The following is a 17,545-nucleotide window of genomic DNA, read 5'->3' as shown; positions in this document are numbered from 1 at the left end:
TTTGAATGATGATCTTCGGGCAAAGATTAGTCTTGGTCATATTAAGACTTTTTTCGAGTTGTTTGATGTGGCAAAAGGTTTTAAACCTGATGATCCAAAAGTTAATGAGGTCACTACGAGTAAGAGGAATTTCGAGGCAAGTAGTGCCCCGAGTAAGAACGCTAAGAGTGGGGCCGAAAGTGTGGGTAGTGTGAAGAAGGGAGGTCCAGGGGTCATGTCAGTAATTGCTATACTTGTAGGCAAAAAGGACACAAGTCCCAGGATTTCCCAAATTCGTCTTCTAAAAGTAAGATCACTTGTTTTAATTGCCACAATGAGGGTCACCGAAAGTTCGAGTGTCCCGATTTAATGACGGGTGATAAGAGCTATAACAACGCCAAGCGGTTAGAAAAGGCGTCGTGGCCCACGAGAGGCCAATATTTCTTGATAACTACCCTTGATGCTAAGAAGTCCAACGATGTGGTTTCATGTACTTTCTTGGTTAATTATAAACCCGCAAAGGTGTTATTTGATAGTGGTACCGATATGTCCTATGTTTTTTTACAATATGCGGCTACTTTAGATTATTCTTTATGTGATCTAGACTCTCCTTTACAAGTCGAGATCGCTGATGGTAGGTTCTCGGTGGGTAATGGGGTGTATAAAAATTGTGTTATTGATTTTGGAACCGAGAAGTTTGATATCGACTTGGTTCCTATTACATTGGGGGAATTTTTTGTCGTTGTGGGTATAGATTGGCTCGATCATAATAGAGTTAATCTTGATTATCATGAGAAAATTGTAAGGGTAAGAACCCCAACTGGGGGAGAGCTAATCGTGTATGGTGAAGCTCGAAACCGTCCCGTGCCTATTTGTACTTATGCTCGGGTGCGTCGACTGGTGTCTAGCGGAGGTATGGCTTATCTAGCCTATGTGGTTGATACTCGAGATGAGCCACCTTTCATTAAATCTATTCGTGTTGTTACTGAGTTTGAAGATGTTTTTCCTGATGAATTACCGGGTGTTTTGCCGGTAAGACAAGTGGAGTTTCGCATCGAGTTGGTTCCGGGGGCGAATCCCATTGCCAAAACTCCCTATCATTTGGCACTAAACGAGATGCATGAATTGTTGAACCAAACCTAAAAGTTGTTAGAGAAGGGTTTTATCCAACCGAGTAGCTCGCCTTGGGGTGCTCCGGTCTTGTTTGTAAAGAAGAAGGACGGTAGTATGCATATGTGCATTGATTACCTTGAGCTTAACAAGGTGACGATCAAGAATTGTTATCCATTGCTTAGGATTGACAATTTGTTTGATCAACTTCAAGGTGTGTGTTATTTCTCTAAGATTTACTTGCGATCCGGTTATCATCATATGCAGATTCGTGAGGAAGATAATGAGAAGATGGCATTTCGGACGCGATATGAGCATTTTGAGTTCATTGTGATGCCTTTTGGTCTTAAGAATGTGCCTGCAGCATTCATGGACCTTATGAACCGAGTGTGCCAACCTATGTTGGACAAGTCGGTAATTATGTTCATTGACGACATACTCATTTTTTCAAAGAGTATGAAGGAACATGAACATCATTTGCGTGAGTTGTTAAAGACGTTGTATAAGGAGAAGTTGTATGTGAAATTCTCCAAGTGTGAATTTTGGTTAAGGGAAGTGCAATTCCTTGCCCATATCGTGAAGCACAAAGGGATCAAAGTGGATCCAGGGAAGATTGAGGTGGTTAAGAGTTGGGAACGACCGACTACACCCACGGAGGTCCGAAGTTTTCTCGGATTTGCCGGTTATTATCGTCGGTTTATTCAAGATTTTTCCAAGATAGCTTCATCCTTAACGAAGCTAACTCGGAAGAATGTGTAGTTCGAATGGGGTGATGCGCAAGAGAATGCTTTTCAATTATTGACGAGCAAATTGTGTCAAGCTCCGGTGTTAGTATTACCAGAAGGGGTGGAAGAGATAGTGGTGTATTGTGATGCCACTATTAGTGGTCTCGATTGTGTTCTTATGCAAAGGGGTAAAGTGATTGCTTATGCCTCACGACAACTAAAAGAGCACGATAAGAACTACCCAACTCATGATCTTGAGTTGGCGACGGTGGTTCATGCTTTGAAAATTTGGCGCCATTATCTTTATGGTGTTAAGTGTACGATTTTATTTGGATCATAAGAATTTAAAGTATTTCTTTAATCAACGCGATTTAAACAACCGTCAGCGGCGATGGTTGGATTTGTTGAAGCATTATGATCTTGAGATACTTTACCACCCGGGTGAAGCTAATGTGGTTGCGGATGCATTAAGTCGGAAGAACTAAGTCTCGAGTTTGCAAGTAAAATTGTTGCGAACGATTCTTTCAAAAGAGTTTCTCGAGAAGCTCATTGAGGTTCAAATTGAGGCGATTGTTAATCATAAGCGTGAAGAGCGAATCCAAGGACACATGGATTCGATTGTCCTAGGTACGCATGGTTTATTGTGTTTTCAAAATCGGGTGTGGGTGCCCAAATTGGGTGGTCACCGTACGGTGCTACTTGACGAGGTGCACAAATCGAAGTATTCTATTCATCCAGGTGCTACAAAGATGTATCTTGACTTTAAGAAAGAGTATTAGTGGCCCGGTATGAAGCGAGATGTGGTTAAGTATGTTGAGCGATGTGTTACTTGCTTGCAAGTTAAGGTCGCACACCAAAAGCCTTATGGTATGGTGCAACCGTTAGAGATCCCAAAGTGGAAATGGGAGCATCTTACCATGGATTTTATCACTAAGTTACCAAAAACGTCGAGAACCTAATATGATACAATTTGGGCAATCGTTGACCAGTTGACGAAGAGTGCCTTATTTCGTCCTATACGCGAGGCGATTTCTTCGGAGATATTGGCAAGGTTGTTTATTAAAGAGGTGATTTCGAGACACGGGGTACTGGTGTCTATTATTTTGGATAGAGATACGCATTTTACTTCTCGATTTTAGGGTAAGTTTCATACCGAAATGGGTACTCAAGTGAAATTGAGCATCGTTGTTCATCCTCAAATGGACGGTCAAAGCAAAAGAACCATCCAAACATTAGAGGAGATGCTTCGGGCATGTGTAATTGACTTTAGTGGAAGTTGGGATGAGCATTTGCCATTGGTGGAGTTCTCGTTTAATAATAGCTACCATGCTAGTATTGGATTGCCACCGTATGTGATGCACTATGGGCGACGATTGAAAGGACCCGTCCTAATCCATCTGGACGAAGTCTTCAACAGTTGGTCCCATTACGAGGTTCTGACCTCTATATGCCATGAACGACTCCATGTAATATGTGCAAAAGCACAGCAGAAGATTTCTTTCATACCTGAGAATAAACATGCTTTAAAGTGTCAACCAAAAGGTTGGTGAGTTCATAAGTTTATCATAAAACAATAAAATTCATCATTTTGATAGACCACAAGATTTAAATGCTACATGGTACAAATGGGCCCGAATCCTATACCCACCTGTAATGTACATGCGATATCTTTTAAATACAGTACACCTTTCTCGTGTACGAAATCATCTTTCATAAATCTTAGTAACCGTACACATATCTCGTGCACAAAAATAACATACACATAACCTGTGTATAAAATCATTCTCTCGATACATAACATTCATATCAATTGGTGGCAATTATCATGTCCACATAATTCAATGGTGGCAATTATCATGTCCACATAATTCAATGGTGGCAATTATCATGTCCACATAATTCAATGGTGGCAATTATCATGTCCACATAATTCAAAATAATCCGCAGAACTTCTGTCTGCATAATAATTCATTCGAGGAATGTTTTGCTTGTGTCTATTTCGTCAAACATTTATAAAAGCATTTCATATATTCGCAGTTCAAAATATATTTCAAAAGCATTTAATAAAGCAGCTATAAAAACAGCGCATGTATTCTCAGTCCCAAAAATGTAATGAGTAAAAAGGGAGCAAATGAACTCACGCATATAAATATTGTAAAAACAGTTAATAAAGCATTTGCATGTATTCTCAGCCCAAAAATGTAATGAGTAAAAAGGGAGCAAATGAACTCACCATACTGTATTTCGTAGTAAAAATACATATAACATCATTGAACAAGTGTAAGGTTGGTCTCGGATTCACGAACCTATATCATTTATATATCTATTAACACATATAATGGAAATCACATACTTTCATTTATTACTATATATTATTTATATATTTGTAGTTATATAGAATTTATACTAAATTCCATTTAAAAACGTATACTTATATTATATCTTAAATTATGGGTTATATATATATTTATTTGTTAAAAATGATAGTTTTGATATTAACAATTCTACTAATAATAACTTTATTAATAACAATAATACTAATAATAAAAATGATAATGATAATAATGATAATACATATGTTAATAATGATTCTAATAATACTAATAAGTACATAATGATACTAATACTAATATTAATATTAATAATAATAATAGTTTGTGTTATTTTGATAATAGTAATAATCCTAATCATAATAATAGTAATAATACATATATTAGTAATAATGATAATGATAAAATTTATAATTGTAGTAACAATAACATTAATAATAATAATAATTTTGGTAATGAAATCTACCTTCAAAAGCCTTTCTAAAAAAAAATGTCCTGAACCGGATTTGAACCCGAGACCTCTCGCTCACCCACATACACCACTAACCGTTCTTCCAATTCATTCATTTCTGGTTTAACATCCTTAACTAAATATATAACCCATTTGTTTCCTTTCTTCTTTTTCTAAATTTTGAATTACCCGGAACGAATCCCATCATCCTTCATAAATCTTTATCATAATCGCTATCCATCTATGCTCAATAACTAGTTATTCTTTATCTTATCGCGTTTTATTTTTTTTAACTTCCTCACACCATCTCGTTTACTACCCGATATAGCATCCCAAAAGAAAAGAAATCGGGTTGGGTCATGGCCCACAGAAAAAAATACTAAATGGCTCGCAGACCAATCAAAAACTGAAGCCCAACAGGAAGTTTAATTACGGCCCATCTACAATTACACGTAACTTGAAACTGTTTATGGGTTTTGTTTGATAAAATGACGACAGGAAGACCAATTTCGCTGATATACTTTATCTCCTCACCATTACCTCATCATCCATTATCTAATATCAATCAGACAACTTGCCAATAATAATGATAATTCTTTTTATAATTAATTAAGTATAATCACAAATAGCACAATCGGAATCCAAATAATCGTGTGGGACTGTCAAGATTCGTTAGCTATATGCATAAACACACAACAATAATATAAAGGAGTGTGAGAGCTGTAGCCGAACAGAAACGACAAACACATCAATATTCGCTCGACAAAATCGTTGTGTAACTATTATTATTATATCATTCATTATCATTTTATATTCGCAGCTCACTATCATCAACAGGTGGTTATCATCATCATACAGTTTCCTCTATCAACAATCGAAGCAGCCTAATCTATCAGTATGGGTTTCATTTGGGTCTTGATCGAAGCTTTAACAGGAAAAGAAGAAAATATATTAAATGGGTCGTGGTACGTAAGGTGGTGATTGGTTTCAAAATGAAAGTCATGGTGGTTGATCTTAAACATAATCCAAAGAAAAATGTACATTATGTTGCAGCAATACAATGATATAAGTGAGGGTGTTTGATGACCATTTGATCAGAGAAAGAGTTTAGAAGAGAGAAAAAGGAAGAAAGAAGTGTTGTGGTGGCAGAAGGTGGAAGCACAAGGTGATGATCGTCGTGTTTGAACAGAACAAGAGCAAGTATGGTGATGTTGATTTAAATGGATTTTGATTTGGTGAGGGTCATGAAAGTGATCAATGATTGTTTGTGATCAAGGTGGTGGTGTTAGGATATGATGGTGACGAATAAAAACAGAAGAATGATAGTGTTCGTTGGTGAGGCGATTATCAAAGGTGGTGAGTGTGGCTACGGGGGTTTGAGCAAAATGAGTTCAAGAACAGGGTACTGGGTGAAATTTCATCTTTTTCTGTTTTAATTTCTTTCAAATGCAATATAGATAGCCTACTATATTCTAGTTATCGAATAATTTATGTTAGTACAAGTGATTTAATTGGTTTGTTTGTATTGAGAATTTGAATTCCATCGATTACACCTTTTGCAGACAACAGGTACAATAATGATAAATAAAAAGTGAAAACGATTGTTAACAGATTTGGCTGTATCTTGTGATTCTCTCTACAATCGTAATCGGATTAGAGTTAGTAAACAAACTTCATAAAGTTTGATTGGGACATGAAACAGAATACCAAGATATATGTATATGTAATTTGTATAATAATCTGTATTTTATGTATGTATACGTATTCATATATCTATAATTGTATATCTTGTTTATATCTCTAAATCTGTATTTTATATGTATACAGTGTATATATATATATATATATATATATATATATATATATATATATATATATATAACTGTGTTTATATATTTGTTTTAAATTATTAAATTTTGGGATTTAACAAGTAAAAAAATATATTAATACTATTAATAATACTAATAATAATATTACTAAGAGTAATATTATTGAATAAGAAATTAGCAATAATAAATGATAACTATTAATATGATAATATTAATACTAATAAAAATGATGAGTTTTAGTAATAATAATAATAACTAATCATAACAATAATTAAAGTTATATCATTAATCATTCTTATAATAATTTTTCTATTTAATATCTTTAATTTAATAATCATAACTTTTTAATTAGAATTGTAACAATAATAATTACATTAATATTATTAATACTGATATTAATGTTAATAGTAATAATGAAAGGAATACCAATATTACTATAATAATTATATTTTTAATTTATAATTACATTTAATAATAATTATACATAAAAATCATATTGGTTTATTTATAGATTCGAATTTAATTATTTTGTATTTTGTTTTACATACATAGTTTATATTATATTTTATTTTTTCTAATTATTATATATCTTTACATTTATATAGGATATATACATATTTATTTACAAACAATAGTTCGTGAATCGTCGGCAATAGTCAAAGGTCAAATGGATCTATGTAAATAGTTCAAAATTTGTAAACTCAGTTTAACAGACTTTGCTTATCAAGTCGAAATCATATAAAGATTAAGTTTAAATTTGGTCGGAAATTGCCGGGTCGTCATAGTACCTACCCGTTAAAGAAATTTCGTCCCGAAATTTGAGTGAGGTGGTCATGGCTAACCATAAAAATGTTTCCATGACAAATATGAGTTGATAAATGGTGTTTTATCATTATTGACTAATATAGATAAAATGATTCGATTAGGTGAAGCGTACGAATGAAGCTGTCACAACAGATTGAGATAGAGATTTAACTTTTGACGTAGTCACGGTGGAAATTAGAAAATAAGGTGCGTCTTAGCTTTTGACGTTGTCTTGGTTGAATTCCAGAATTCAAGGGATTTAAAGAAAATCTTCGAAATCTAAAGATTTGATTCTTCGGCGAGTAAGGAAATTAAGATCTCTTTAATTAAATGCGGTTATCTGCCTAGATTACTTTGTCTGATAATTCTATTATAAATTAGACTTTTTCCATTCCATTATTCTCACCATTCCTATACTTTCTTTCTTAGTTCATACATCCAAAAGATTGTGAAAATGCTTAATCTATTTCTAATCCTTGATATTTTTCTAATTATCATTTCTGTCATCCTCTTTTCAATCTTTCCACCAGGAAAATCTGTTTACTTCTATTATTACCTTGGGGGTATACTATTCTTAATTCTACCGTGTCCTTGTATTGATAATCATATTAATATCTATGGTTTGTAACCTCTTTGTTGTTATTGGGCTTTATATTTTCTCTTATATTTTGGATCTCTTTGCCTTTTTATTATCCTCTCAACCTCTAGTAAAGCGAGCAACAGTCCAGAATTCGTAAGTACGGAGTTTTTGAATGAACTTAATGTTCTAACCAAGAAACAACGTAATCGTACGATTTGATTTGTCAAATTATCAGAATCATTGAGAATAGAACTATCAAGAATATACTTTCTTGATATGTTCAGAAGTTAATCAGAATGAAAGAGTTATGTAACATGACACATGATGACGTTATAATCTGTGAATCATCATGTTCCATTTAGAAACTCAGCATGACTTATTGTAATATAATCACGTTGATCAAGTGTCATTATATTATACCAACTCATGCATCAGTTCCCAACATTACTTCAATAACATTCATATTTTAAGCTCGAAAGTTTACAGAATATAGAAACTAACAGTTTCTATATGATGTAACACTGATAGCACGAAGAGATTAATGATTTCAGACAAGAATAGTTATGAAAATATCTTCAGAAATATGGAAGATATTTATAATGAAAGATACGATGATATCTTGAAATTTCTAATATCGAAGGATGGTGAAGAAAATTTGTCCGCAAGAGTTTGGAGTCGGAAGCAAGGTATTCGCTAAAGATTTCATCAAAAACAGAATCATCAGGATTCTTAATGTTCAAGTTTAGTCCTTGTGATTTGTTCAGAGACTCCTTCGTAGTTTGCTCAATCAGTTTTTCAGTTTCAAACTTTTTCTGAGCTTTGCCAACATACAATTCTTTATCATCAACTTTTGGCTGTTGAGGTCGTTTACAGTTTTTGTTGCTTCATTCAACTTTCCAAAATTCAGAGTATTAATTCGCAGACTGGGTGCTTTTCAGAATTTCAGAATGGAAGATCATAGTTCTAAGAGATGAATGTTATATGGATACATATAACTATTGTTGTGGAAACATTGCGAGACTCACAATATAGATTTGCTGATTTCCGGTAATTGGTATGACAATTCTTGTTACAAGATGCGGATGAGTACATGATGAGACTTCAATAGATAAATATAGTGATTTGTCGGAGAGATTTAAACCAAAGAGCAACGAGGTTGCTGGTACGTCTGCTGGTAATCAGATGGAATATAAAAAGTTCCCCGGTAATAATAAAAGAGCACACATATAAATCAAGGTTATAATAAGGTCGTTTCGAACGAAAAATCGAAGTTGACTTGCTGGAGCTGTAACAAAATTGGCTAATTTGGAAAGAGATTGCAAAGTTATTTTTCGGTAATAATAATGCTAAAGGAATTAGCACAGGTACGCGTTAAACGTTTACTCAGTGTTCGAGATTTTTCAGGTGCATAACTATATGCATCGATCTTTCCTTACGTAGATGAAGTGCGGTTGATTCATCATATTGATTGAGGTATTTTCAAGAATCATGAAAGGTTTGAACGCAGATTGTAATCGTCAAGATACAAATGGGATTTAAGATGAAATCAAGTGGCAAACTTGAAGAATTGTTTAGTTTCATATGTTATAATCAATATTTTAATTCATTTTAATTGTCCAATGTTAGTAGTTCACAATTAGCAGTCCATAGTTTCTAATTCAATAATTCATATATAGTTTATAATATTCGAATTAATTAATACGTATCGTGACCCGTGTACATGTCTCAGACTCGATCACAACTCAAAGTATATATATTATTATAGAATCAACCTCAACCCTGTATAGTTAACTCCCGCATTACTGCATATAGAGTGTCTATGGTTATTCCTAATAATATATATATATATATACAATATATATATATATATATATACATATATATATATATATATACATATATATATATATATATATATATATATATATATATATATATATATATATATATATATATGCGTCGATATGATATGTCAAAACCTTGTATACGTGTCCCGATATTTAAAGTGCGTAAAATAAATAACAGAAAATTAAATGACGATAAATTAAATGCGTAAAGTAAATAACAGAAATTAAATGAAGATAAATAAAATTGCGAGAATTAAATTGTGATAAAATAAATTGCGATAATTAAATGTACAATAAGGAATTAACAGTTAGCTAGGAACAGTTAGCTAGGATTTTGTTAGCGTGGATTCTTAACAAAATTTCTCATAGTTAATTTGTTTGTTTCTAACAAATTTTATTTTGTCCAATGTTTTCTTCATTATGCCACTTTTTGGATTCTGATAGGTCAAAATCAAAATATGAAATTGAATGAAAATGGTTATTCTGCGGTAAACAGATACGTATATATGTGGTTGTAAATAGAATAGTAAATGACTGTTGAATCAGATTGAAAGAATGTACAGAATAACATGTTAATATGAAAACTAAATATTTCCTCGGGTATTACCTACCCGTTAAAATTTTTTCACCATTAAAAGTTTGTACGAAAGAATTTTTTTTAATTACAATCTTTATGAACACATATATACATATATATTTTCTTCAGATGTAACCATGGATTTAATGAGTCAATATGATATTAAACTCATTTGATTTACGGCTAGAACTAGAGTACATAATCTCTAAAACATTAGAGATTACATAATCACCATGAAGGACGAAGATAGTTTATGTAGAACGATTCGTAGAGCGATGATTATACTCGAGGTACAGAATGAGATGTTGAGGCATGGATTGTTGATGGTACTGGTGCTGTTAATGATAGTACTGTTGGTGCCGGTGATGTTGTTGAAGCTGGTAAATTTTGCACCATATTCTCCAAATTGATTACTGGAGCGCAAAGTTCGTTGACTTATTCTATTATTCCATGATGATTGTCGGTCGGAACGAGCAGATGAATAAGGTTTAGAATTTGAGATAGTATATAATCATGACTAGGGGGATAATGGAGAACATGCTAGTTAAAGTTGGTACTTTAGTTTTTCCAGTAGATTTTGTTATTCTGGACATGGAAGAAGATTCTCGAGTTCATCTTATATTAGGAAGACCATTCTTAAACACAGCTAAAGCAATAATAGACGTGTTTGGTAAGAAACTGACCCTAAGTATAGAGGACGACAGTGTTACCTTTTCTGTTGATAGAGCCATGCAATAACCACAATCTGCAGATGATACATGTTATTATATTCAAACTATAGATTCATATGCAGAATTGTTAGAAGAATTTCCAGAATTACAACGAACAGGAGAATGTTCTTTAGGAGAAGGAACTGAACCAATTGATGAAGCTGAAATGTTAGCTACACTCATGGCTAATGAATACGAACCAACAATAGAAGAACTTTAAATGTTAAAAGAAGAAGACAGATATCGATACAAATCATCGATAGAAGAACTACCAATATTAGAGTTAAAGCCACTTCCAACCCATTTAGAATACGCTTATTTACATGGTGAATCTAAATTACCTGTAATAATATCGTCTTCTCTTAAGGAAAATGAAAAATCTCAACTCATTTCTGTGCTAAAATCTCATAAACCAGCTATTGCATGGAAGATTCATGACATTAAAGGCATAAGTCCTTCGTATTGCACACATAAAATCCTTATGGAAGAAGGTCATAAAACCTATGTGCAACGCCAATGAAGACTAAATCCTAATATACAAGATGTTGTTAAGAAAGAAATTATTAAACTGCTAGATGCAGGTTTAATTTATCCAATCTCTGATAGTCCATGGGTAAGCCCAGTTCAATGCGTACCTAAGAAGGGTGGCATGACTGTCATCACAAATGAAAAAATTGAGATTATTCCTACTAGGACTGTAACGGGATGGCGTGTTTGTATTGATTATAGAAAATTAAATGACACCACCAGAAAAGATCACTTTCCCTTACCTTTCATTGATCAAATGTTGGAAAGATTATCCGAGAATAGTTACTATTGTTTTCTTGACGGTTTCTCCGGATACTTTCAAATTCCAATAGCACCTGAGGACCAAGAGAAAACCACATTCACGTGCCCTTATGGTACTTTTTCTTACAAACGCATGCCATTTGGACTTTGCAATGCCCATGCAACCTTTCAAAGGTGCATGATGGCGATTTTCCATGACATGATAGAAGAATGCATGGAAGTTTTCATGGATGACTTTTCAGTCTTCGGTGATACTTTTGAAACATGTCTAGTTAATCTTGAACGAATGCTTATTAGATGCGAGCAATCAAATCTAGTTCTTAATTGGGAGAAATGCCATTTCAAGGTTAAAGAAGGCATAGTTCTTGGTTATAAAATTTCAAAGGAAAGAATTGAAGTGGATAGAGCAAAAGTAGGTGTAATTGCTAAACTTTCACATTCCACCAATGTTAGAGGAGTTAGGAGTTTTCTAGGGCATGACGGTTTTTACCGACGTTTCATAAAAGACTGTTCTAAAATTGCCACTCCTATGAATAAACTCCTAGAAAAAGATGCTCCATTCATCTTTTCAGATGAATGCATCAAATCTTTTAATATTCTTAAAGAAAAACTCACTAATGCGCCGATCATGATAACTCCAAATTGGAATCTTCCATTTGAACTCATGTGCGATGCAAGTGATTTTGCAATGGGAGCCGTTTTAGGACAAAGGATTGAAAAATGATTTCAACCTATTTATTATGCTAGTAAGATGTTACAAGGAGCACAAACGAATTACATAACTACTAAAAAAGAACTCCTTGCTATTGTCTTTGCTTTTGACAAATTTCGTTCATATCTCGTTCTAGCTAAAACGGTGGTCTATACCGACCATTCTGCTCTTAGATACCTATTTTTGAAATAAGATGCCAAACCAAGATTAATCCGTTGGATCTTACTCTTACAAGAATTGGATATTGAAATCCGAGACAAAAAGGGAGCATAAAATCTCGCCGCTGATTATCTTTCTCGTCTTGAAAATCCAGAGTTAGAAGTTCTAAATGAATCGGCCATACAAGATAACTTTCCTGATGAATATCTATTGAAGATCGATTATAATAAAATTCCATGGTTTGCAAACTATGCAAACTACTTAGTATGTGGATTCCTTGAAAAAGGGTTGTCGTACCAAAAACGAAAGAAATTCTTTAGTGATATAAAACACTATTTTTGGGAAGATCCACATTTGTTTAAAATTTGTCCCGATGGAATAATCCACCGATGTGTATTCGGGGATGAAGCTAGTCAAATCTTAAACCATTGTCACACAGGACCAACAGGAGGGCATTATGGGCCTCAATTTACAGCAAGGAAAGTCTACGACGATGGATTCTATTGGCCTACAATTTTCAAAGACGCACACCTTCTTTGTAAATCCTGTGATGCATGTCAAAGGGCCGAAAAAATAAGTCAACGTGATGAAATGCCACAAAATGTCATTAAAGTATGTGAAGTATTTGACGTTTGGGGTATTGACTTTATGGGTCCATTTCCAAAATCTCATAACAATCTCTATATTCTCGTTGCCATTGATTATGTATCTAAATGGGCGGAAGCACAAGCTCTCTCAACTAACAATGCACGATTTGTAGTCAACTTCTTAAAACGTCTTTTTGCGAGGTTCGGAACACCGAAAGCTTTAATAAGTGATCGGGGTACTCATTTTTGTAATAATCAACTTGAGAAAGTTCTCAAAAGATATGGAGTAACTCATAAAATCTCAACCGCTTATCATCCACAAACAAGTGGACAAGTTGAAAATACCAACCGAGCATCAAAACGTATTCTAGAGAAAACCGTAGGATCAAATCCGAAGGAATGGTCCATGAAATTGGAGGATGCACTCTGGGCTTTTAGAAGAGCCTACAAATCTCCAATTACCACCACACCTTTTCGACTCATTTACGGAAAAGCATGTCAACTTCCAGTAGAAATTGAGCACAAAGCATTTTGGGCTTTGAAGACATGTAATCATGATTTGCATGAAGCCAGACGTCTATGGTTAAGTCAATTAAACGAATTAGAAGAATTAAGACATGAAGCATATGAAAATTCGTTAATCTATAAGGAAAGAATGAAGAAATGGCATGATAAAAGAATCAGAAGTTCAAAAGAATCTAAAGAAGGAGACAGAGTTCTTCTTTTCAATTCACGATTCAAGCTATTTCCTGGAAAATTGAAATCAAGATGGTCTGGACCATTCATAGTGAAAAGAGTTTTCCCATACGGAACAGTAGAGTTAATAAATTCAAATGGGGTTGAATTTAAGGTTAATGGTTACAGAGTTAAACATTACATAGATAATCCAATGGAAGTTAAAAATGAAGTTAATCACAATTTCGACACCACAGCTAACTAAGTGTGGGAAGATTCGAATCTTTTAAGGGTAATATGTATTTCTGTTAGAGTTAGATTTTCTATTTTCATGTAGTTCTCGAAAATGGAATCCAAATGGTCTTTCCCTAGCAGACTTAAAGAACTAGTCTTCTCCCTCCATTCTGAATTTTTATTTCTTTAGGTTTTACGAGATGAAGAATTCCTTTGATCTGAACCATGGTCTACTACTACACGCTATGATTACTAAACGTAATAATAACATCTTCCTGAGTGAACTGATATCATTCATGAGAGGTAAAATGGACAAAGTGAGGAAAGAACTCAGGAAAGATCATCATAAGACACATTTTGGTAAAGGAAAATCAAAATCCGCAACAAAAAGAAGAGCACGACACCTTGAAAGATGTCATAAATGCGGAAAATGGTCACACGAAGGTAAATGTTCTAACAATCAAACATATTCAAATACCGAATTTGTTACGCTATGCAGAGAAGGACCGTTCATATGTTTAGAAGAAAAGTTATTGAAAAATCGAGGTTACGCCTATGTAGCTATGGAAAACCAAATCACACGACTCTCCTATGAGTCAACTAAAGCAGTTCTCTGAGAATTCTATCTCACAGGTAAGTATGTACAGTTTTTATTTGTTTTTATTTATTGCTTTTAACCTTTTGATAATAAACGCTTAATCGTTCGCTATAAAGTATTAAATTGATATTCAATAAAATTAGGTATGCGAAATCGAAATTATTGATATCATACAAAAATTTAATTCATCACTGCGAAATTTACCGTTTATTCATAAGGTATAAATATCTTTAATCAATCAATTCAAAATATTTCAAAATTTCGTCAGGAGTAAAACTAGGTAAAATAGCCGAAATTACTTTACCCAAAAGTGGGACGTATATTTTTGATAATATTTGATTGATTAAAGTGGGATAAAAGACCAAAAAGATTTTAATTTTATTTTTACAATGTTTTTAAAATTAAAATTATAAATTTTTAAAACCAATATATTTAAGTTTTTAAATATTTTAAAAATTAATATTTTCAATATAAGTTTGTAAAATTAATGTATACAAATATTAATGATCTTTTTATGAATTTTTAATTTTATGCATTTTAAAATTTAAGTTTGGTGTGAATTTAAAAACAAAAACGTACTTTATTTCATCAAATAAAAAAATTGATTTCTAAAATTCATCGTGAGCTGAAGACTAGGTTATGGAACCGAAATTGCTTTCCCCAAGGACGGGGCGAAAAATTTTGTTATCATTAATTTTAATATTATTGATCTAAAGTATGCTTTAAAAAAAATCTTTGCTTTTAAAACAATCGCTTTAAAAACGACAAATTTTCAATTTTGTTGAGGGATGGACTAGGTAAAGGTAGCGAAACTACCTCTATCTAAAGTAAAAGGAAACAAAATTTTAAAAATTATTCATTTAAATTGTTTTAATAAATAAAGGTTTTATAAAAAAAATATATTATGCATATATTTGTTTATAGTTTATATTATGAACAAAATAGGGTAAAATAGCACACTTTCAAAAACATGCATTAAGTTCAGCAAAAGCTACTAATTTTAACGACAAGACGTAAAATATCAAATGTGTGACGACCCGGAAATTTCCGATCAAATTTAAACTTAATCTTTATGTGATTTTGACACAATAAGCAAAGTTTGTAATGTTGAGTCTCAAAAAGTTTTGAACTGTTTACATGAATTCATTTAACCTTCGATCACTTCCGACGATTCACGAACAAGTGTTGTAAATGAATATATATATATATATATATATATATATATATATATATATATATATATATATATATATATATATATATATATATATATATATATATATATATATATATATATATATATATATATATATAAATTATATAAACAATTGAATACGAATTTATTCAATAGAATTAAAAATGTAACAACATATAGTCAAGATAAAAGGTTGTTATTAAAAAAATTTTATATATAAATATATATGTATATGTATATGATTTCTATACATAATTATTATTATAGGTATAATGTTGTATACATTAAAATGTATGAAAATTCAATACTCAAAATAAGTTATTATATATACTCATTGAATATTACAAAATATTGATATATTAAAGTTAATTACAAAGTAATAACATGGTTGTTATGCTAAGGATATTATTATTACCTTCATAAGTATTATCAATACTAATACTGATATTAAAATCAGCAATATTAATAGTATTATTTTAAATACATAACATATAGATATGAAATTTATTTTATAAATATTTATAGTATTACTATTACTAATATTATTATTATCATTAATAATTATAGTATTATTATAAATAATATTATTGTTATAAATTCTATAGTTATGATTATCATTATTAATAATAATAATAATAATATTATTATTACCATTATATTACCATAAATTTTATTATTAATAGTTATGATATTAAGAATATTATTAGTATTATTATATGTATTAATTAACTAGTTTAGTTATTATATATAAATACTGATAAATATAGATATATACATAATAAATATATAAAAAAAGATAAATATATATATAGATACTGAATTATACAGATACGTTTATGATTTATACAGATATACAATATATTAATACTTAATAATATCAATACGCGTATTAATACATAATAAAATCAAAAATTTGTTTTGCATTGTTTTCAAACTGTGATAAATTTGATTTTGTGTCTCTAAATTCATACTATCAAAGATTTAATCACTGAATGAATCCAAACTCCATTAGCTATCAATTTTCCCTTTCTATTTTTCTAATATATATTGTGTACTGAGGGAATAATCGTTGTCAAGTTGTTAGGCTACAAGAAAATCTGTAATTGAACTACATTAGCTGTAAACATGTCTATTAACATCTATATATTACTCTGCAATTATAATTCAAGTTAAAAACATCAGAATCAAAATTCAATATGAAGAACACAGCATAAATACTCTGTTCGTGTTCATGATTTTAAAAATTTCAATTTTGATATAAATTTCAAAAAGTGTTAATGCAGTGTAGTTAGGAATGTTATAAACGATCTTTCTGTAAAGTTTCATCCATCAATTTCTATTATCGAGTAAGAATTTGAAGAGTCAAACTTAGAGTTTAAAAGTCAACAGATTGGTAATTTCAAAAATTTGAATTTCGTATTATGATTCAAGTGAAATTGAGAATTTAGATAGATTATAGGAACGATTTGAAACAAGTTTGGTGTTGTAATCTTTGGCTAAAACATTACCAAAATCAAAATCAATTTTTATTTTTTTTAACCTTCGACGAGCAGCAGGTATATTTCTTTATATTTATTTTTTTTCAAACCATTTAATCACTAATAAGTGGTTATATGAGGGATATTAACTCCTAAATCGATTGTGTAATTCATGA

At 31.6% G+C, this 17,545-nt stretch overlaps 1 protein-coding gene across 1 annotated transcript; it reads left to right on the top strand.

Annotated features, from left to right (window-relative positions):
* The first annotated feature begins 348 nt into the window (after positions 1-348).
* Positions 349-1,122, top strand: LOC139854398 (uncharacterized). Its single transcript, XM_071843703.1, has one exon. It carries the CDS (start codon positions 349-351, stop codon positions 1,120-1,122), a length of 774 nt encoding a protein of 257 aa, XP_071699804.1.
* The last annotated feature ends 16,423 nt before the right edge of the window (positions 1,123-17,545 follow it).

The sequence above is a fragment of the Rutidosis leptorrhynchoides genome, chromosome 6 (genome assembly GCF_046630445.1).
Source record: "Rutidosis leptorrhynchoides isolate AG116_Rl617_1_P2 chromosome 6, CSIRO_AGI_Rlap_v1, whole genome shotgun sequence".
In the NCBI taxonomy this organism is placed as follows: Eukaryota; Viridiplantae; Streptophyta; class Magnoliopsida; order Asterales; family Asteraceae; genus Rutidosis; species Rutidosis leptorrhynchoides.
The sequence above is the reverse complement of the archived record's forward strand: the minus strand, read 5'-3'. Positions and strand labels throughout refer to the sequence as shown.